This window comes from Lates calcarifer, linkage group LG15 (genome assembly GCF_001640805.2).
Source record: "Lates calcarifer isolate ASB-BC8 linkage group LG15, TLL_Latcal_v3, whole genome shotgun sequence".
NCBI lineage: Eukaryota > Metazoa > Chordata > Actinopteri > Centropomidae > Lates > Lates calcarifer.
This window is the reverse complement of record NC_066847.1, coordinates 29,681,872-29,705,013: the sequence shown is the minus strand read 5'-3', so window position 1 is coordinate 29,705,013 and position 23,142 is coordinate 29,681,872. Positions and strand designations below refer to the sequence as shown.

Below are 23,142 nucleotides of genomic sequence, written 5' to 3'. Positions count from 1 at the left end.
TCTCTCGTAATGAAAATAGATCAAAGAGAGTCGAGAGGGAAAGTCACCTGGGGTCAAACCTCATTCCTGTAGAGGTCAGACTGAGAGCTGGAGAGCCAGTCTACGTCACCACAAAAACTAATCATCACACAGTGAGATCATCCATAGGAGATCAGAGCATCAATTTTCTCTGATTCATTGTGTTTATTAATGGTCAGGTGACCTGTAAAGAGACACTGAAACCCTGTGTACTCTGTGTAGAATTAAGAGCTAAATGTACATCCAGGATCCTAAACAATCTCCTTTGATTTGTATTCTACATGACATAAACAACATATCACACAAATGCACAGCATTTGACCTCAGAAAGTACCATGCACAAGAGGATATATGAATTCTATGAAATAGCAGGAAGGTTTTAGAGATCTCTTTTAGAGATAATCCAGTGTGCTCTGTCAAAATATGTTTGACATATTACATGCATTTATCATGCCTATCTATAACAATACCTTGGCTGGGATCAGACTGGTTTTTACAAGATTACTTAAGTTTCCTTTTACTGCGCGGGTATGTGAAATTCTTATCAGTTAACAGTCATCAACAAATTGCAGAAGGAACAAACTGTGCAGCAGATTTGCTGGAGTGGCTGAAAGTACCAAACACTGAAAAGTAAGCATGTCTTAACTTCTGAACCCACGTCAAAGAAAACTATTGTGTTTTTTCATCTCATTGCACAGCGGAATTTGAGTCAGCGTGAGTCCTACAGAAATCTTATTGGATTAGCAGTTCCTTCAATAGCATTATGTACATGTCATTCATTATGAGCATGCACTGTACAAAGTATACTCTTGGCATTTGTATTACATTTAGTCATTTAGCAACTTACAAGTGAGTCTAATATATTGTTGATTTGGTAGATTGAAATATTTCTTTTCTTGTCTCTGATTTCAGTCCTCCCTTGCTAGGAAGTGCTAGTGGGTGTCAGATCAAGCTCCCTGCAGATACCAGTTGTTGGACTGATTTCCCAGTTAAGTCTACTGCTGTGTTGACACTAAAAATATAAGGATCAGAGGAACTAACAAGGCCAGGTCATGGAGGGCAGCTCATGTGTGTGCATTCTCACACAGAGTTTTCCCATTGAGCAGCACACCAAAATAACAAAGTCTGGCCAGACTGATGCATTTTACAAGCTTGAGTCAAGCCAATAAATTATTCAAATAAACAGCACACTGATTGCCTTTGCTAAAAGTCAAACTTGAGTATAATACCTAGATCTATTAAGACTCTGATATCACACGTTTTATTTGCCCTATGTAATATCTGTGGAAAGTGTTTATAGTTTGGAAGCTTTCTGATTGATTCCACCACTCATGCAGCCTGTGAGTGCAGATGGATATCTTCAAAATTTCAGTTTCTAACCTCAGGCCAAACGCATGACAGGACTACAAGTGTTCACAGCCAAGGCTGAGCTGAGAGCTGATGGAGCTGTCAAAACAAAGAGAAATTAGCTTTTAGTGCCTTACCACTACATCCATTAACTAAGCAGAGGGAAATTTTAAACTGAAAAATAAGAAGCAGAACAGTTTAAGAGATGTTAGTGTCAGATATTGTAGGTCTCATACTATCGCCAGATACATGGTCACATTTAAGTGCAAATACTGAAGTGGTGTCTTTGGATGGTGATTAATGTGTGATTTGTTGACTTAGTTCTTATCAGCAGAGAGGGGTGTTCCATGTTAACATGAGGTTGACCCAGTTTTAGAGTTTTATTGGTATGCTAGGTATTACAGAATCGTGTTTCTGGGTATAGAGTTAACAGCTTTTTAAAATTTCTCATCAATTTCCCCAAAAGATGACAAGTCCTCAAAATAAAAGTCATTTCTTAACTGCCTTTCACTATATCCCAAATAAGCATTTTGTGATCTTCCACCACTTAGGTACCCAAAATGTTAAGTAAGAAAAAAAATGTGTTTAAACATACTATCTGATTTATGTTAGGAAACCTTTGTTTGGTTGAAAGAACAACTTGTTAAATGGAGTGGCACACACACTTGTTCACTTTCTTTACCCTTAATTGGACAGAGCCAGGCAAGCAGTTTTCCCCTGCTTCCAGTCTTTATGCCAAGCTAAACCAACCGCCCTCTGGCTCTAGCTAATTCTTCGCACGCAAACATGATAGTGGTATCCATTTTTTTACATGGCACATTTCCAATAATGTCAAACTATTCCTTTAACCAAGTAGTTATTTTAACCATGATGATTGAGGTTTCCTGACTTTAACCAAACAGTTTTTTTTAAGGGGACCATTACGAGAGTTTGACAGTATTATAGGGGTGCAATGCCAAATCTGTGGCATACTATTTTAAACCAGATTGGGGAAAGATTGTAATTTTTCTTGGGTATTGATCCGGGATGTGCCAGAGAGGAGCAAAATCACACAAGCTGATCTAAGTGCCATAAACATGGGTAGTTTACATAATACAGAGATGAAAACCAGTGATAAATAAATAAATCCAAACATTTATCATTCTCTTTTTGGCTCCTATACTCATGGTAATTCTTGGTAACAGAAAAAAAGCAAAGTTGCATTTGGAGCTGAGGCTTAAAGTGCCACACCTGGAAAAACAGGCATTATACTGAATCAGATGGGCCTCTGGGCTCAGTGACCACAAACTGTCAAGCTCCATCGTCTTCACTAATCCACACAGTCTAAACAGCTTCATCAGGTCATTACTGAAGTTACATGGTGGCAGCTGTTTGCATCTGATGGGGTTGGTGTTGCACTTTTCGCAATGTTTGCATCATTCCGTTGAGGCCATAATGTGTGTCTTACACCCGACTCAAAAAAGGAAAGAAAACACCAGAGATTGTGGATGACGAGGTGCCAATAAGGTTGGACTGTGAATCGGGGAAATTTTGGTTTGGAGTTTCCACTCAATCCAGGGGGAAACAAAGCTGGATTCAACAAACTAGTGAGGCACTTTTCCATGCACTATGGTAGTGGTTTGTGTGCGTACACTTCATCAGATCTGACATGTAATACTAATCTGTCTACATTTGGCACTCACATTTGAACTCTATGTCCTTTAAGTCTTTCTTTATCTTATCTTTCATGCACAATATTCTTATGAGTGTGAGGGAAAGCAGTTTGGGCAAAGGTTATGGTTAGTTCGGTCTTCAGATATATATATATATATATATATATATATATATATATATATATGTTCAGTTACCACTATACTGCTGATTTCTAGACTCCTTTCTATGTACCTGTGTGTTGAAGAGACAACTGGAAAGCATGTCAATGATAATAACATTGCTTGAAATATCCAGCTTGTGGCGAGAAATCTGTCTGCACATGGCCGAAAGACAACCTCTGACAGCATGTGGGACTCCCCAGTTACCCCACATACATATATATGCATTACACACATGCACTGTATTACATCATACATACCCATCTGGCCGCTACAAGTCACACAGGAATGAGGCCAGAGCAGATCAGCAGTGTGAAACAAGCTGGCAACTCTCCTACACTAGCTTCTGAAAAGCCACTTTCAACATCTGCTGCGTCACCGGAGCAATACAAACGCATTTCAGCATTGACAGGAGCAATAAAGCAATGACACAGTTTTATTTTAATTGCTAATTTATGGGACCCCAGCAGCAGTAATTGTGAAGAAAAGATAACATCATTAAAACATACAGAGCGCATTAAGGACAAGTGGAAGTGGCCAACATTTGCAACCATAGGGTTATTCCATAAGGCATCGTAACTCACCAACCTCTCCCACTTCTAAGTTTTATAGCTCTACCACAAGGCAGGGAGATCAAAACTACATCTATACTGCTTCAGGTTATTACTGTAGGGGAGGCTCTGGCACTTGTTTCACTTTAAGTTTAGATTGAATATCCCTATACTCTCAACTCTTTTGAATCACTGTCCTCAAATGCCATGCTCCTCTTATTTTGAATGCCCTGTGAAATTCATGTTAAAGCCATCAGATAGTATCTATCCTGCCAGTGTGTGTGACATATGCTGAATGAATTTTCTACTGCATGCTGCTAAGACCACTTGGGGTTTTATTTAAAACTACAAACCAGGCTGAGTGTTATTCACCCAGAGTATTAGATAAGCTTCATGGGATAATTTGCAAGTCGTATTTTCCAGTGTGGGCTGGTGAAATATTACTACTACGCACCAAAATTTAACCAGTGACGGGTAGCGTCCAAAAAGAAGTGAGCTCTATAATTTTATCCCTGGTGGAGAGTCTTTTATTAATGTATCATTCAGCAGCTTCACTAAAGTCAAACTGAAATCACATTACTAAAAGGAAGAAAAAAAACAGAACTTATTGGAAATATTAGAAATGTTCCTTTTTGTGTCATTTGAAGGGGTGTGTCCAAATTTGACTAGCTGTGAGCTGGCAGGCTGTGCGTTGGCACTATGACCTACAAGTTTTAAGTTATGTAACCATTGGAGACAACCAAACGCATCAGATGGCAGATGATTGGTAGCCCTGCTAACTTGTCTACTTGTACCGCTGAAGAAGATAAACAGTGAAAGCAGACGTAATAGCTGGCTGTCTGTTCTTTACTGTGCCATGTCTGGCATTCCTAGGGTTTATGTAATGTTGTTTATAGCAGATGCCAAAATTTAAAGTCTAAACTTGAGTGACAGCAGATCAGCTAACAAAGCCTGTACCTGACAGCCAGGGTGTTCACAGACCCTTACTGGATCTAGACCGACAGAAAGCCTGGCTAAAGCCAAACAACTCTGAGGTGAAGTGAGATAGTGACAGAAACTGCCAGGCAGGCTTTTAAGCTGACAGCCTTTAACCCAACCAAAAACCTAAATGAATATGTTTGTAATGATTTCATGGTTGTTTCTTAGAGACACAATGGAAAAAAAATGGATTTTCTTCTAAAGAGCCAAATCCAACCACCTTGCTCTCTGGGCATGCTTCACCACTCTCAGTCATGGAAAGTTATGGCTATTTGAATGAGCAATGATCTCTGGTACTGTAGGTCACATACAATTCAGCCAGGTAGTCTTAGTTGAGTAGACATTTATTGAAAAAATATTTAGTTTGATTACTTTCCATGTTTAAACAGTAAACCGTAACACTGCTCTGGATTTAAGTTGGGTATTAGCCGATGCATTCATTTATTATACTAAGGGATACTGCAGGAAAACTGGAGCTACAGTCTAATGTGCCCTAAAGTTTCTTTGTTGTCTCTGGCTCGAAAACTTCCTATACTGTTATACAAGGTCTTCTAAGTCCAGGGTGGAATTAATCCCAAATGTTTGCCACATTCTTCATGAGGTCACAGTAATTCCAAACCATTTCACTCCTCCCCACTTCTCCATTACTTCTCCCATTCAACCAAAGCATATTCTGAGCTTCTCTCATGGTCTACCAAAGAGTAAAAATGTGGTAAACAAATACATCAGCAAAAGTCATGCAATCAGTCATAATCAGTTGCAAATTCTCTATGGACTGGAGTTATGTGGAATAAGCGGTTAGTTCTTATTCATGGTTTTAACCAGGTCATCATGGTTCAATAATCATATGTGAATTAATCACCCAGAAGGCGAGGGTACTTTCTGCTTGCTCTGGATTCTCATCAATCCAAATGAAGTAGTTTCTCTCACACAAATGCAGTATAACACTGTGTGTGGGCCTGAATGGTGTGAGATCACAGCTCTAAAAGCCCCTAATCTGCAAGGCTGGAAGACTCCATCATCCAGCACGTGCCACTTCAGAGGTGGCTGAGGCAGCTTCAGCTGATGCCTTTCATTAGGCCTTTACCACCTCCTGTAGCTCACTCTCTGGTTTTATTCAAACAGCAGCATCTCAAGACTCAAATACGACTGCATTCAGATAATTTTGCTGAGTTGATACTGAATCAAATAACACTCTACTAGGTCATCATTGACAGATACAGGTCATTTTTTTCAGCAACAATATTCTATGTCTGTATGTCATTATCAACAAAAACCAACAATGCATTAGTCCATTTCTTAATTTTCCAATTTCCCTGTCTCTGTCTGTCACCCAGCTACAAGCCAATCTTTTCTAAAAGATCCAAAGAAAGAAGAGTAGACATAGACAGTTTTTATAAAAAGGCTCAGTAATGTCTTAAATCAGCTGGGTAATATATTTTAAGCAAATGTTACAATTCCTCCAACTTAAATAACTGTGTAGGTCACTTCTCCCTGCCATCTTATATGACCTACAGGAGTATACCAGTGACATGCATACCAGATCTTCAGCATCATGGTAATATGTAATAATACACATGGTTGGTCATGGCTAGAAAACAAACAAACAGTGGTCCTGTGTGAAAGTTGAATGTTTTGTTGACCTATTTCTCCACCCCAGCCTCCTCTGAACATGGACTTTGTTGTTATATATGCTAAAGCACTTGACTTCCTCCTTTTCTGCAGCCGCTTGACAATAACATAACTATGGGTCGTAATAAGCAACTAGCATATTCATCCTATAGGCTTGCTTTGTTTTTTTTAAGAGGAGGACAGTTTAAAAAATTACTCCAAGACGTAGTGTATTTGTGGAAGGCAATTTTCAGCAGTGGATCTGAGGAATAAGATACTCTAACTTAGGCTTTGGCTACACTTGTTAGCAAGTGCTAATGTTAGTTCAGTATTTATAATAGTACTTAATAGTAATTGGTTGAAACCTTTTTTCAAGAGATTTGTTGACATTAAAAATATGGAATATCAACAGATGAACTTTAAGTAGCTGTTTGCACTATTTGAGAGCTGGGATAAAACAGCACATTACTCAGTTTAAACTCAAAATTAAATGCTGCTCATTGTTATCCTTATCTAGATTACTTCTTAAAGCTGCCTGACTTCTCAGTGGCTCTCATGCAGACTAATCACACTGTAAAAACCTAGCTTGTGAATTTCTATTGGGTGTGGAAGTGAGAGTCTCAGTTTCAGCCTGTTTACAACATGAAGTTAACAGTCCATATGAAATGAAATCTATCTTAAGGCGGCAACCATTGCTTATATACAGTTGGAGTGGCGGGAATAAAAGAAAACATCTGGTCTTCAACCAAAACCCATCTCTTGGGAGTTTAAGAATGCCTATGTCTTACTTTCCAGCTCCTGACAGACAGCTGTAGTTGAACAGAGTTACTAACCCTTGACCTTTAACCAGGAATCCACTAATGGGCTACTGATGATCATCTGTCTCCATCAGTAAGATGGATTGGTTCATGTCATTTACCTCAAGAGCCCCTTGAACAGGCAGTCTCTTACTTTAAAAGGGCCCATTACAAGTTTATTTAGACACCCCATAGCAGTGCACCACAGAGGGCACAGTGACACTGGAAATGACTGAACTAAACCTAATTATTGTCATGCCATACTTGGAATCATTTTTCTGCTACAAAACATTATCATTTATCAGAACTGAGCACTTTCAGCTGTCAAACAAAGTACACAACCTGCATTTATGGTGAAAACAGAAACAAACTTTGTGTGATGACGACAGGCAAACTTTCTCCAAATTTAAACACTGTGTCCGCTCATGAGTGTACAAACCAATAAAAGTAGGCATGTCCACTAATCTTCTGATGATGTGAATGTGTTCCTTTTTCCTACTCTCCTTCCTGCATCTGCCCCATCTAAAGATCAGTGAATCGGCCATGTTTTGACACTTAATGGCGCTTGACCTTTGGCCTCTGGTACAGAGCCTGGTGTTGGGAGTGTTTAGTCTCCATGGAGTAGATTAGCTGGTAAAGTCAGGCTAAGACAAAGAGAGGCTGCTGCTTCCACACAGAAAGTCTTTATACCTGAGAGCCAGTGATTAGAGACCTAATCTGCTACTATGGTGGTCCTGCTGGAAGACACGCATGCACACACACGGCATCAGTAATCCATTACAGGCATCTCTAGAGGATGATAGTGAGTAAAAGTCCCTGTGCATTAGAGTTAGGTAGAAACAGAACAATATTTTACAGCTTAGATCAGAGGCATGGGCTGATCCTTCAAGATCAAATAAAACCATACTAAGAGTTTACAGCCAGTTTAGTGACTGTGTGAGACTGCAAGGCACCGTAAATACTTTGAACTGAATAACAACATCATGCTAATATGCAACATCAACAATATTTTAGCATGTATGCTATGAAATTGCTGTGTGTAGTGATGCTTTGACCTTAAGTGCTAAAATATCAGCATGCTAAAATGCTACCACTGGCAATGCTGAGGATTAGCAGGTGTGTTAAACATCTTCAATGCCACTATATGAAAAGTTACAGGATCACCAAAGTTATTACAGTTCATCCTGAGGGGGGCATGGATGGTTGTACCAAATGTCGTGGCTATCCATCCAACATTTGGCAAGATATTTCATTCAGACCCACAAAATAGCAACCTAAAGTCCTAGCAATGCATCAACCTGGCAAACCACGGATGTCTGTAATTTAATGGTAATCCTTCTAAGAGTTCTTCAGATATTTCAAGAGAAAAGTTAAGAAACATAGACCATTGTATGAGCCTGCATTTGGCTAGTGGCATGGCTAGCACAGGGGAGCAGCCTGGCTGAAAACCTAAATCTGTCAGAGACAGTCGGCTTTGTCCCCAGTGTATTCTGCTAACTGACCCCTGATGCACATTTCGTAGAGGCCCAACTCCCATCTCCAGGGGCTCTGGCAGCAGGTCCTGGCCCACTGTGTTGTGAGACCGGGGGAGTGTATAAAATGACTCCTCCAGTCAGCTCAGTGTGAGAGGAAGGGAAGCATGCTAGGAATATTTTCCACATAGTTGTGCAGGGATGGGGAAATGGGAAGCTGTTGGGTAACAAAGTTATGTGCATGGGAGAACTTGGTTTTCCAAGTATTTTAAGTGTACCCAAGGTAAGCGTTTCTAATAAATCTGCTTGGACATAATTGGACAAAAACTCACAGCTAATCAAACACATCCCCAGTGGTAATATAAATGAAACCAGCACTGGATAAAGTGTGAGAGGAGATGACAAAAGGGGAAAATACTCAGTAAACCTCTAAGACTGCTCTCTGCATCATTATGAAACTTGGACTGACATATCTTTTTGATATCACACCCTCTGACCACTGCTGGCTACTAACAATAGCTCTCCACTACAAGTTGGCGTGCAGATAGTGGATTACGTCTATTCTTTTAGTTCCTTAAAGGAGTCAGTGATTATAGTTAACAGCAGTGAGCTTAAACGCCAGTGAAGAACAGCTGACCAGGGTGGTCTTTCTTCTATCAGTCTTATTAGAGTAAATCCAAACCCAACACTTCTAACCACCTGAGTAAGTGTAAATGCAGGGAGGCAGGGCCAAATAAAACAGAACGTGGCCTTGAATGCAGCACTGAGAATGAAAGCTATATCAACTCTATTAGGAACTGCTTAGGGAGTGTTCCTGTCAGATAGTGAGAGACTTGGACCTGCTGAACCTATTTAAAGGAAAACAGACACTAGCAGAGAGACGTGTGCATGTGTGTGTCAAAGAGAGAGAGTGCAAGTGTGTTTATGGTAGATGAGGAGAGGAAACCAATGAATGTCTCTCTGCCAACAGCAGAACCAGAGCCACTCAAGGTGAACCCTGAACTGATTTCAGTAGCTTATAGTGGTTTGCCTGGAGCTGAGCTGTCTAACCAAACTCCAGCTGCACAGGCTACCACAACCTCCAAATTCGGTGCCAGATTTTATAGCATCAAAGACCAGTTCCGACATAATATAAACATGCTTTAAGAGGCCTTGGGCTTTTGGTTTTGTTGGAATACATCGAGTCATTAACAATTTCTGACATTGTGGTGTCATGCTTGAAAATCTGCAAGGTTTTCAGATTTAGCAATTAATGGAGCCGCAGGTGAAACAATTCAGAAAAAAGTTCAGAAAATTCCTGCCCAGTCAACAAGCCTGTTGTTCACATGTCAACCTGTATATCCTGTAGACTAACCCACTACCTGATACATGTGTTGTGCTCTCTAGCTAGGCTACCATGACTGTAGTGGTAGAAATGAACTGAACATATTCACTGACAGTGAAAGCAGAGATGTTTGGGTAATGAGCTGATTAATCGCTACTCTGACAGACGATATTAGCCCATGTAAATGTGTTTCTCAGTTAAAACTTAAAACACTCATTTAAAATAGGTTATAACAGCTTTTGAAGAAAGAACATTATGGTTATTGTGTGACCTTCGCAGTCTGGATGTGAAAATCTTAAACATTTAATAAAAATCTGAGAGACATGAAACTGTGGACTGAGTGAAATTTCAGCCAGGAAACATTATTGAGTGTACCCAGCCCTGCTAGAAATCAGCTGCACACCACAGGCTGACACTGGTTTACGATCCATTGCTGGTAGGTCATTCATGTCACAGCCCTGTGAAATGTGCTTCGGGAAATTTTCAGGTGAAAAGATGTTTTGATTTTAAATATTCTAAATTATAACCTTAAGATTATTACCTTGATTTCAGGTTTTACAAAATGTTGTCATATTTCTTTGCAGATTTTCTTATGTAGTGCAAACTTTAACCAAATTTTCAGAAAACTGGCGGAAGAAAATGCAGCTAAATGTGTGTTTCCATCTGCTACTGCCACAATTCTTCAGTCTGGTGCCATTAAACCACTGCAGAAGAAGAGGGCGCAATGAGATTATGTAAGTGAAAGAGCTGCAGCCAAACCTCAAACAATGCCATGTGGAAGACGTGGCATTTGTTATTGTTTAACGTATTAATTTGAAGAAAGTCAGTCTCCACACAGATCAAGTTTTTTTATATTTTCAGTGTCCCCACTCAAGTTGTTTGCACATAAAAACAGGTTTATGGAAACACAGTTTGCTTTATACCGCCCTCGAGTTGGATTTTTTGAGCCGACAAATATTTATAAGTGAAGTGACCATTAGGTTCCATGTCACTGGCATAAACCTGTGACCGGGCAGTTCTTGCCGGTGAGAGAAAAGGCAGCCTGAGGCAGTGGAATATTGGTGCCACACAGCCAGCAGTAAAAGAAAATGCTGGCTGTCACAAAATGCTGCAACAGAAACAACAAAACAGCCAATACCATAAAACGCTTAATAACTGAGTGGTGGAAGATTGACTGGGTGGGAACAGAGAGAAAATAGCATCACCCATTTCCTGTTCACAGCAGTGAGAAATAAGCTAATGCAAATTGGGTTCATTTGCTTGGGAATGTGCTGTTTCATAGCTCCAGAGGGATGAAAAATGTTATGAGTGTGACTCACCTCGGTCTTCTAAATATCAGGCCATACTGCTGGCAGGCCAGGCCTACAGTGGGGGTGTAAATGATGGGCATAAACTTTTCAATGTCTGACGACAGCACCCGATAGAAAAGCTTCTCGCTGCGGTCCTGGAGTCCCATCAGGAACACATATCTGGGAATGACAGGAAGGAGCAGGGAGGAAAGCACCACATGTTAATCTTTAACATCTCTAAGAGTCATACCTGCCGAACTGATGAGAGGTTTATTAAAGTCAGATGTTAAATCTTGTGTGTGTGTGAATGAAATGTATCAGGGAGACTGGAAGAACTGGGAGGCAAAGGTTAATACTTTTAGTATGAGTCTCCACATATATACTGAACTATACAGTACTGTAAAACTGTAAGAGAAAAAGCAATGAGGTTACAGAAAAGTAAGAAAGATGGAAAGAAAAGAAAATTATTCTGTTCTGTTGCACAGTAACTACTTGTAAAGGTATTTTTGCTTATGATGATTGGAAAAATACACAAAATAAAAATCTGCCATTCAGACAGACATAACTTATTTGTTCTGACTGTAAATTGAGTGAGAATTAAAGGTTTGCATATGACCCAAATTAAGCAGAGCACGCCAGAAAGGGCTCTATTCCTAATCAGAGAAGTTTCCATAAAGCCATGAGCACAAGGTGCCTCTTGTTGAGGGGCTAAAAAACACGTTCGCCCTCTCTGCTATAGGTTGGGCCACAGCAGCTGCACAATACATGGTGGTGACAGCTGCTCTTGAACAAAACTGTTTTCAGATTGGTAAACCACATTATCTTCTGCCATATGCAATTTATCACATGAAAGGTTTCTGTAGGACGTATGATGGAGCTGAAATCTATTTTTCCACTGAGTGATTATTTGCCATTATAGACTCAATTATAGTATTTGGGGTTTTTTAACATTAAAGTTCATTTTTGACTTTGGAAACAGCTCAACATTAAACAAACAAAAAACTAAACAAAAGACAACAAGATAACTTAAGGTCCAATCACTAGCTTTTTCCAGAGCTTTCAACCACATGTCAAACTCTAAGTTAGGTCATGTGATGGCATTTATGCTACCTCTATGACAACTGAACAAACTGCTCCAGCTGAGCGAATCCATGAGCTGTGGCTGAAAGCTATGAAAAAAAAAAAAACAAGCAAGATGACCTTTGGTATTTTATTTTAAGTTCAATTCATTAGTTTTCACATGAAATGCTACATTTTAGTACCACGTTCCCAGCACTCAGAGGCCAGCAACTGAAGAGAACTTTTCTCTGACCACAGCAACATGATGTTAGCCTGTATCAGTGGTTGATGAGTGGTCATGAGGTCAGCTACATTTATTAACAGCAGCAGAAGTGTCAGGAGGTGGTTGTGGTGGTCAGCAAGCGTATAAAGTGCATGAATGTCACATCAGAGACCAAGATTCACCAAGATAGTCCCATCTGTGGTTAGGTTTAGGCAACAACAGAAGTCTGAGACAGGGTTGATCACAGATAATGTGTTTTGCTCCAATGAAACCTATATCTCCAGGCCATCTTCATCATGCAAGCCTACAGTCATATGGTACAGTACAAATCATAAAATACTACAAGAGAAAGAAGCAAGGAGCAAATCATCATCTTTTATCCAATCTTAAAGACCTCTAGGACTTTACTGTTGGAGGACTTATGAGAAACAGATTAAGGAAGACTGGTAAAAGTTAATAAAGCAGAGGCTGAGATTAGAGCTGAAATAATGACTCAATCATTTATTAATCAGTCAGACAAGTATTTTGAGTATTAATTAATTGTTTAAGCCATTCTCAAGCAAAATGCCAAGCCTTTACTGGTTCCTGCATCTTAAATAGTAAACTGAGTATTTTGCAGAAATCACCTTGCACTAAAGGAAATAGTCACCCTGACCCTTTATAACCAAATATTATACTATTCTATAATACCATAATTTGAAAAATGATTGCCTGGCTAGTCAATAATAAAAATAATCATTAACTGCAGCCCTAGGTGAGATATCCCTTATATTCTTTATCCTTTAGAAAGCTCCTTTCAAAGCCACAGACATTAGACTCTGGATAAGATGTGATACATCTTTCAGAGATTTGAAAGCAGTTTGTCAAATAAACTGATCTTAATGTGTAAAAAAAGGTGAAGTGCCACTTTAAGAATGGAGGAAATTACTGAGACAGAGATTGAATTCTGTTTGAAACTTGAATACAGCCTGAGAATAAAACACATGTGATTCTTCTCTCAGCTCAAACAAGTTGTAACATTTTGATGACTTCACTCGTCGCTGTCAATCAGCTGCTCTGACTCATCAGACAAAACTGTAATTACATCCCTACGTCAAATACTGGCATACAGTATTACTGCTGTGTGCTATTGTTTGATTTGTTGCTGGCACACATTAAGGAAGGTTTCTTTCTCCATTCTTAACCTTAAAAGGCGTGAACACTACACACACCCAGGAAACAGGAATATTTACAGTACACACTGCTTTATAAAGCAGTATCCATGCTGACTTACTGAGCGCAGTGTTTCCTTTAAAGTCGACCTGCTGAGGCTGCCAGGACACAATCTATCTCTATCTCAATCTATTTTAGCTTGAGTGATCAACCGGCTCTGTTCTGTCAGGCTCATTTTAGGCTTGTTACTGTTAACCTCATTGGCTGTGACATTTCCCCTTAGCTGTAGCATTTTATATACTGCAGTATTTTCATTGGCAAAGCTTTTGAACATCCATTTCCTCTGTCGACGACAGTGACACAGTCACAGTGGATACTTAACTCACTCCATCATCTCAGATCATAAATGCAGCACTGTTCCATAATTTGTCTCAATAATTCAAAACCGCAACAAATTCCACTGAAAGAAAAAAAAGTGGGAGTCTCGATAACTGATTAAAATAGAACTGGAAGCAGTGAAAGTTTCAAAATTATGGTCATAAAAATTAAATGACAGCGTCTAGCAGTAAATACCAAAGAAGGATTGAGAGTCGGGGAACAGACTGTGTGTAAACACAGTGGGTTCGAGCAACGGCAGGCAAACAGCAGCCCTAAATCTGCGGGACCAAAGCCCAAAGCTGTAACGCACTCCAGGCCCAGGGACAGATTGTCAGTGACATTGATGGGGCATGGGAATGGCAATGACAAGCTCATAATTGCGGTTTGTAGATGCTTATGCTGTCATGTTGCTATGGTGGAAAACTAGGCTAGTTCCTGCTGACCCTGTCTCACAGGCAACTCACTCACCCTTGACATCAGGAGTGACAGCTGACGGAACAGTTGACTGAGAGATGAAGACTGGAATAAGAGGCAATTTCACAGGCAGATAATGTTAAGCAGTTGGCATGTAATTCAAAACAGTAAACCAGGCTATAACTTCAGTTTGAGGCCTGATCTCACTGATCAAAGAGCCCAGACTGAAATGTTAGCATGTGGTACATTTATTACATAATGCTAACAACTCCTAAGCGTCTAATGAAGCATGCAAAACTGAACTGAAGTTTTCATTTGGTCACTGTGGAGGTTATAAAAACACTCCAACGCAGATGAAGGAGCACAGGGAGAAGACGGAGAAGTGGGAGGAAAAAGAGAAGAGAACAGTGTGAAGATTTGCCCAGTAAAATATATGCTGTTAGGTGATGGATGTAGATCTCACAGGGCTGATCACTAATCTGCCTCTTGTGTTTTGAAGGCTTCCAGATGTTAGATGTCTCAGTCCACGCAGAGGCAGCAGAATCCTCTTGGGGATTAAGTGAAAATTCAACTCTGCTGATTTCGGCCTACAGAAGATAAGGTACTAAGTCATAGTAGCTGCACCATGAAGATATTTTTGTCTGTGTTTGTCTTACCTGTCCAAATCGTCTCTCTTCATTTCATAGTTCTTGAGCACTCGGAGCAGCTGGACGTCCTGGCTGATAAAGCAGGGAGGCAGCAGGCCATGGATACCCAGCTGGAGACGTTCCTCCAGGGAGAAAGCCATGCCCTACAAGCACACACACAAACCAACTCCATTATCCTTCACCAGCCTAACATAGACATCCATAGATATCCAGAGAGGGTAAATGTCTAAAGCTCAGGGGCACACCACCTATGGATAATTTCAGTAGTTGTTAGACTTTCTGGGGTGAGTCGTGCTCACCTGCCCTGTGTGTTTTTCCAGGCTGATTTTAGTGTTTGAGCCACTGATCTTGAAGGCACAAAGGCTGGGTTCATGAACCTTTAGCTATCTGAGTCCCTGATGACTGACAGAGCAACACAGAGTGGAGACAAACTTCGGTAAAGATCTGTGTTGCAAGATCTATCTATGCTATTTTGTGTACTATTTTTCATACAAATAGGATCAACTTCTAATTGACTAAGCATTGTTCTGTTTTAAAAAAAAATCCCCTCATTCTAGTATGTAAGTGAGCTCTTAAACCTTTAATTTAGTGAGTGAAAAAAGAGTCAGTATCAGTGGTTTATTTATGCTTTCCTAAAATCTTTTCTTTTTTTCATCATCTGCAGCCTTTTTAATGTTTTTCAGGTTAAAGTGTCCAACACCTAATAAAGTAGTTACAACCCACTTCATCTCAACAGACAACAAACAAATGCTGCTCACATGGTAATGTATCACCTCTGCTCCCCTCATCAACAACACTGCCAATAAAGAACTGAAATTTGAATCCAAGTATTGAATTGTAAGTCTGGGCACTCCAAAAAAAGAGTTATGAAATATTAATGTGTATTCTTGTACTTTGAAGAAACACAGTAAACCACAATAAAATTAAATAGCATCATAATACAAAGTATCATAAAATTCTGTATTCTTTTTTGGTAATACAATATTTAGGTTTTTCCTACTGGTAAAGCAATCCCAATCATGGTCAGTCTTGCTGTACTCTTGGTATTTACCTCCCCAGCTCAGGTATGCTCTGAAAACTCAGTTTGAACTTTGAACAAATGAATATTTTGGAAAATATTCACCAGTTCTTTCTGTTCAAACATTCCTGAGTGATGAGAGAGGCAGCAGGTCAAACGTGTCCTCTGTTCTGTCAGGGTGTTTGCTCTCAGAGGGGTTTCCTTTCTGCCTCTGCCATCTGTGTTCAGAGAGGCTGCCGCTGGATCACACACTGGCGTGATGACGGCTTCCACCACCTTATATCCTCAAAGACACACAGAAATACACACACAACAAGGCCCAGGCTAACAACCAGCTTCACATTGACTTTACTTTGCCTTTTATCTTGCTGACCCCTGAAAACATGCACACGTTTAGTGTCAAGGTTTTGACTCTGGAGAGTCTGACCTCTGACCTGTGAGGTTCTTCCACAGAGCAGCCAGTGAGCTCACTGAGTAAAGGTGTTGTGTGTTAATGTGACATCAAAAAGTGATGCACATCTACATTTAAAAAGTAAGAAATTTGTCCCTAAAGTGCCCTGTACAAGAACTGAGTCCATATTTAAAATGGGAACAGCATTCTCTACTATGCTCTGCAAGTGAGGCATGATATGGTGGGCATTTTTAATCCTTTCTCCATCTATAAAAGACCAGCGACCCGGTGAAACCTCAGCCTCGACTTGCCAGCTACTGTTGCTGACTGCTGAGACAGAAGCAAAGCTGCACTGTAAATGTCTCTGTTTTGGATCACATCCACGGATGCTTGGCCCCGCCACCACAATTTACAGCCTTTCCAAGCCACCGGCACTTTCTGTGTATCTGGCTGTGTTAAAACAGTTCTGAGGTTGTAAAAAAAATGTGCTCGATCACACGAGACGTACTGTTAGAAGGAAGTAGAAAAGCATACGACACAGAATAAGGCATTTGGAATAAAATTTGGCGGTTTTGACGTCAGACGGACCATCAGAGCTGACCACAGACTCACTTCCAAATCTTATTAGATGTACATTATTTTGAATAAAAAAGCAGACGGCTTACAAATGGTTGATTTTAGATTTAATCATAGTGATTCTTGAGGGTAGGAGAAGAAAACAAGCAAAAACATGGCATTTCTGTTTTGGCAGAACATCTGAAAGAAATGGTTTTTGTGTTTGCTTTCTGTCTCCAATTGATCAGGACTTATGTTAATACAAAGGTTAACACAGGAGAATATGCAAAGATAAATGCTTGCAAACAATGTTTGGGACTAAATCATCTAAGCACGATTGCAAGAAGGGCATCGGTTATTTCAGACACGAAAGTACGAGTCCCAATCCGTCTGTCGTTCCTGAAGCAGTCTGTACTTAACGGACCTCAAATAGGCAGAAGCAGCTCTGAATTACAACCTTCCCCAATTATCAAAAAAGATTTTCTATTTTTCAGGGAGCCAGCTGTTCACTTCAGACTCCATGTGTGTTTGGGACGCACCACTGCTCTGCTGTCTGCCACAGCTGACCATGAGGAATATATGGAGAAAAGTCTTAAAATACATGAGGCAAACTGAGCTTAATATGAGGCTATAAAATGAGATTCAGTCCTCACATAGACTCACACTGCTCTTTCATTAGCTGTGATACACTCAGAGTGGCACTCCTATATTCTCTTGTCCCCTTTCTGGTCGAGGAATGGCCGGTCTTGACACAACTTGCTCTTGAACACTGAAATGGTGAAAAAAGAAAAACACAGACAAACACATACCCCCACACATGAGCCTTTAATTATCGGAGACACACTTTATTCATGCTGGCTTACACTTCTTTCTGAGACAGCCCTCTTTGCACCACTTGCACAGTAACAGAGTTGCACACTCTGGGCATGCAGATCTATAATCAGCACACACACAAGCATTTCTGCTTACATTTTACTTTTCTAGTGTTTTCTCTCCTCTTAAAGTTTTCAGAATTCATTTTCACTCCCCTAGCCTCATTGACAGCAGTACAAAAAATGGACAACAGCGCAATAAAGTGAACTAATTAACTGGGATCATCCTCCAGCAGTGACTACCTTTACTTAGGGACTTCTAATTTGAGTGAGGAGTGCACAGCCGCTCTGCTGTTTGTGAAAATCACTGTCACAACTAATATCCCTGAGAATGAAGTAAAGTTGAACCTACAGTAGATAGTGGAGGACTTCAAGGTGCACAAGGCTCACAGTGCACAGTGTGTTAAACCTGTGCAGGCTCTCTTCATTGCTTTAATGTGTGTGTTAGCTGGCTGTCTTGGTGATGTTCAGTGCTGCTTGTGAGTCTAAAGAAACTCTCAGACCGTTTGATTTATTGGGACTTCATAATCCCAGCTGCAGCCTCCGCAGCGTCTACAGCCCTTTTCATTTATTTTAGGTTATTTTTGTGTAATTGGCTGAATTTTGGCCATTTTTCTGGTTCTACTAAAGCCAGAGAAGAAGCTGTGGTTCGCTCCCTTGCTTGGCATCATGTTGTTCAGCCAGTGATCTCAGCTTTTGTCACAATCTGTCTTTCATATGCAAGTCCCATAGTTAACAGCTTTCTTCTTCAGATTCTTCAAAGTCATAAATCATAAGGATGGAGGACAGGGAGTATGAGTGACTAAAACCAATTAACTCATAACTCACATCAAAAATCCAGCAGATGCAATGCTAATCAGTTATTTTGTTGCTTTAATCAATTCATCAATTAGTTCACTTTATGCTGGACAGTCTTAAGAAGAATAGAGTGGAAGAAAACATACAAACCAGAGATTCAAAACAGATTATTACTGTATATCACAGCCAGTCAATTTGAATGAGAGGACCCATGTGAGTGTGCCACGCCTCATTAAGAGCAATTACCCACACAGCTCTATGGGCCCTCCAAGGCTGCCAGTGTCACATGTGAAATAGATACTATCATGCAGTTGGGCCCAAAATGACCAATTAACATTGCCCACAAAGGAGCAGACAGTTTGGCTATACAGAGGGAACCCTGGCCTTTAGAGTGACTTCATGATTAAAGATACGGCTGGTTGGGTCAGGGCTGGGTACTGGTGATGGAGGGAGAAAAAAGCAGGGGAGGGGGGTTCATGGCAAGTAAGATTAGCAGTGCACGGTTTGTAGAGTTTGGCTGGGAAAGCATGGGAACCAGTGAGGCCAGGTTTAACATCTCTTTGACTTTTGACTTGAATATTGGCTTTGCAACACCCCTGTCATCTGTGTGTAAACAGAACTGCCAATCTCTGCAATTCCAAAGCCCTATCTGCTGGGCTCTTTCAGTACACATGTTCATCAGTCCACCTGAGGCATCAAGGAAAGACACTGACTCAACATAGTCCAAGATGGTGAGGGGGAAGCTTTCATCTTACTGTTGAAGTGTTATGACAAATTCACACCAAGAATATCAAGCACATACATACACATATACAGAAGATTCATCAGTGATAAATAAAACATATGTCCACATTTTCCTTAACTGTATTTTTTTGGTTCCTGTTCTTTAAAACCAAAGAGCAGTGACAAACATACACACGTCCAAAGCCAAAGACTCACAAAAATGCACATGTATATACACAAACCATCTCTATGTTTGTTTGTCTGAGTACAGGTTTTCAAATGTCTGACTTCTGTAATGCCTGCTCTCTCTCCCCTCTGGAGCTCTAAACTGGGCTGGGCAGGATAAACCCTAGAAAGCTTCCACATGTCACTTACCACATCTGAGGTGCCCGCACCCTGTGCCAACACATGTGATGCCCGCAGCTCCATGTTCCAGAAGCCGTGGTAACAAACCAAACCTGTAATCTACCTAGTGGGCAGTGACACCCCTTAGCCTCGGACTGCTGCCATGCCCACCCCAAAACATTCAGTGGAGCGGAAACAGCTAATTAGTTCACCAGAGGGCCAAACAAGAGAGGTGAATGCACAAGTTCTTTTGAAACCGATGAAATGCCTCTCTGCGCTTCCCAAGGAGTTCAAAGGGTGGGTTCGTTGCAACTTTTCTGCGTAAAGATTTAGAAAGGTAAACATTTTGCTACCTCAGCCTTTTAATTTTTCTCTGCCATAACCACACAGAGGTCTGTCTAACAGCGGGCTTGTACAACGGCTGACAGCAGAGCCACTCCCTTCATTACAGTCACAGTTTCCTCCTTCATTCCACTGAAAGAGTGGGTTCCTTCTTACAATATTAACAAATGTCCACAAAATTTTCTCACACACAACTCTCCCTTGATGTGTTTGCACTGTCTGCACTGAAAAAAATGGTTATCTATCCCGGTGATACAGTCAGTGACATGAAAGGCCAAACAGCTAACAGTGTTTTCTGTGGCCTTGGAAAAACTGTGGAAAGTGTAAGAAATGAGTTTGGCCCAGAGATTACAACTTTATAACACTGTAGGCACTAAGTTTGAAAGACATGGGCATGTGGGGGAAGGAAAGTGGAAGTCTAATGAGAGGTTATAACTAATTGTATTACAGGAAATGAAAGATCCAGTATTTTTGGAGTTTGATCCACAGGAGGGACAAAATGTTGGAATATCTCGGACTCTGCTGACTCAATTTGGACCAATCTTTTTAAAATCTGTCTCCTGCAAGTCTGCCAGCTTTGTGGGAGAGCAATACTAAATCGCTTAAGTGTCCCTTTCAGACAAAAATGCTGACTTCCATCAGCAAGTATAGCCATTGTAAATATATCAATGTATTTATATAGCAAAATATATTGTGTTTACATGCAATAAATCTTTTATAGCTAAAATAATAAAAGGGCAGTGTGTGTGTGTGTGTGTGTTGTTGCGTTGCTAATCCAGTGAATTAAATACATTACAAATCAAGTCACCTCATCACATCACTTTATCACACATAAAAAATATTTTAAATCTAAATCTAATATTGCTGTGAAACAGTCTTGCTCATAAATCTGAAAAATTTCTTACAATGGCCTAATGCCAGCCTGCCATCACTTTGTTGGATGAAATGATGCATGCCTGCTGTGTGTCTCTACTATACTAATCCTTCATGTTTTCTGCTCCAGCCATTTAGAATAGACTACAAACTGAATTCAAATGGATGAATCAGATATTTCTGGCAGAATTTAACACTATTGCTAATTCTACAATGAAGGACTCCTTTGTTAATTTTCTCCGTCCTCAACTTATGTTTTGCCTTCTCAATAATTAAGAACGTTTTAGGCCACTGTCTTGGCCTGGTCTCCCTTGCAAAAGTTCCCAGTGAGACTGCAAATGGAGGTATTAAGGAGATAGCTAATGAATTTCTACCATTTAACAAATCTATAGCATATTTTGTATCTTTATATTATCCTATACTATTTCTAATGCCAATTTGAGAATTTTGCAAAAATCTTAAAAAAATACACAAGGTCAGTGCATATACTGTACAGCAACAAGGCATAGAAAGTTAGCCGCAGCAGGAGAAAAACAAGGTTTCATGACTCACTATGAGACTAAATAGCTGGTTCAGATGTACATTTTTGACAAAGTGCTGACAAAGAAAAACTTGAACCCTTTAAACCCTCAAAAGCCTTTCCCCTCTCTGGGGAAACTTTAAATTGATGTAATTCCACACAAAGCCATGATTGATTCAGCTTGTGAGATTCCCAGATAAGATAACAAGAGGAAGGGGGACCTTCCTGCTCACAGCCACCCACCAACACAAAAATCCCACTTCCATTAAAAAAAAAAAAAAAAACTGTCATACAGTTGGATGTTGCCTCACTCCACCCCTTCTCTTTCCCTGTGTGTTCTCTGAGCTGCAGCTTCAATGGTAGTGCCCTCTGGTCTGGGAGAAACAACCCCTATTGAGAGAGACCTGAGCCCAACACGACAGGGAGGCCTTACCCCATTGAGCCTCTCTCAACCACAGTTGCAGATCAGACACGGAGACAAAAGCCCACAGGCCTTCAACAGAGAGAGGGCTCAAATGTTTGGCACTGTGATACGGGCCTGGCAGAGATGTGTGTGGCCACAGAGCACTTCTCTATTCAACACTGTGTGGGAGAGGGGGGGGGGGTGCTTTCTTTTCATGAGGGAGAGCTGAGGCACTACAAGAGATGGCCTTCTTGTATGACTTGTTTATCGGTAAAACCACTTGCTGAAAGTGATGTCTACTGATACCCATCTTAACCCTGCCTCCCCTCATTCATCTGTCTTGCATTCATGCTGCATTAGTGCCACCACAGCTTCTTTTTTTAGATGTTCCTCTGAACGCTGAACTTCAAGATTCAGGTCAAGTCAATAGCATTTATGAGGCATCTAAATACAAAGTGTCCCAGAGTGTTTCATGAGACTAAAAAATAAAAAACTAAATGGGTAGCACATTATACTTACAACAGGTAAACCACATCAGTCGCACTGCAAAGCTATAAAAGTAATAAGGAGGTTTAAAAGGTGTTAATGTAGGTCTTTAATCAGCACAAGACAGGAAATTGATTCTGTGATACTTTGGATGAGGCTGGTCCACATTCTTTGAGCACAGAAACAGGGCAGAAGTACTGCTTTTAAAGTCACTATTAAAGGATAACGCTGGTATATTTGAAATGATTGATAGGGACAAATATCTTTGCAATAAGTGCAGTGTGAAAGAGCAGCATACAAGCAAACGTGACCAGCTACTGCAATGAAATCCAATGGGCAACTGTTTGTAAAGTCCAGTTTTTGCCACTGACAGGCTGAGGTTGTTATTGTAAGTGGCTGACAACATCATGGATAGGAGTCCTACAGAGACAGACCTTTTTATTGAAGCATAAGATCTAGTTTGTTTAACCAGAAACATCATTATACATTGCTCCCAGACCCTATTGACAAAAGCAGTAATTTTAGCAAAGAGAACAGAGGAGCTGCTGACTTTCAGGTTGAATGAGCTGTATTGGACTACAAATTACTTTAAAAAAAAAACAGTGAGCAAGGATTCACCAAATTCAATCATCCACTGTACAATAAGAAAAGCATTTATTTATTTCTCTGGCATGGGACCATGGCATGTACTATGATTTTTTTTTTATTGAATTTTTGTCAGCCTGAATCTAATAGGTGGATTTAC

The 23,142-nt window shown here is 40.3% G+C and overlaps 1 protein-coding gene across 2 annotated transcripts in view; it reads right to left on the bottom strand.

Moving 5' to 3' along the window:
* The window catches only part of me1 (malic enzyme 1, NADP(+)-dependent, cytosolic), a 75,121-nt gene that overhangs the window by 32,209 nt on the left and 19,770 nt on the right, over positions 1-23,142 (bottom strand). The window contains exons 2-4 of one of the 2 annotated variants that reach the window (XM_051076159.1): positions 17,699-17,804; positions 15,081-15,214; positions 11,229-11,378 (exon numbers count right to left, since the gene is read on the bottom strand). In XM_051076159.1, the coding sequence (XP_050932116.1) occupies positions 11,229-11,378; positions 15,081-15,211 (281 nt within the window). In that variant the 5' untranslated portion in view covers positions 15,212-15,214; positions 17,699-17,804. The remainder of the gene's footprint in view (positions 1-11,228; positions 11,379-15,080; positions 15,215-17,698; positions 17,805-23,142) is intronic. The other variant, XM_018682884.2, reaches the window with a different exon arrangement.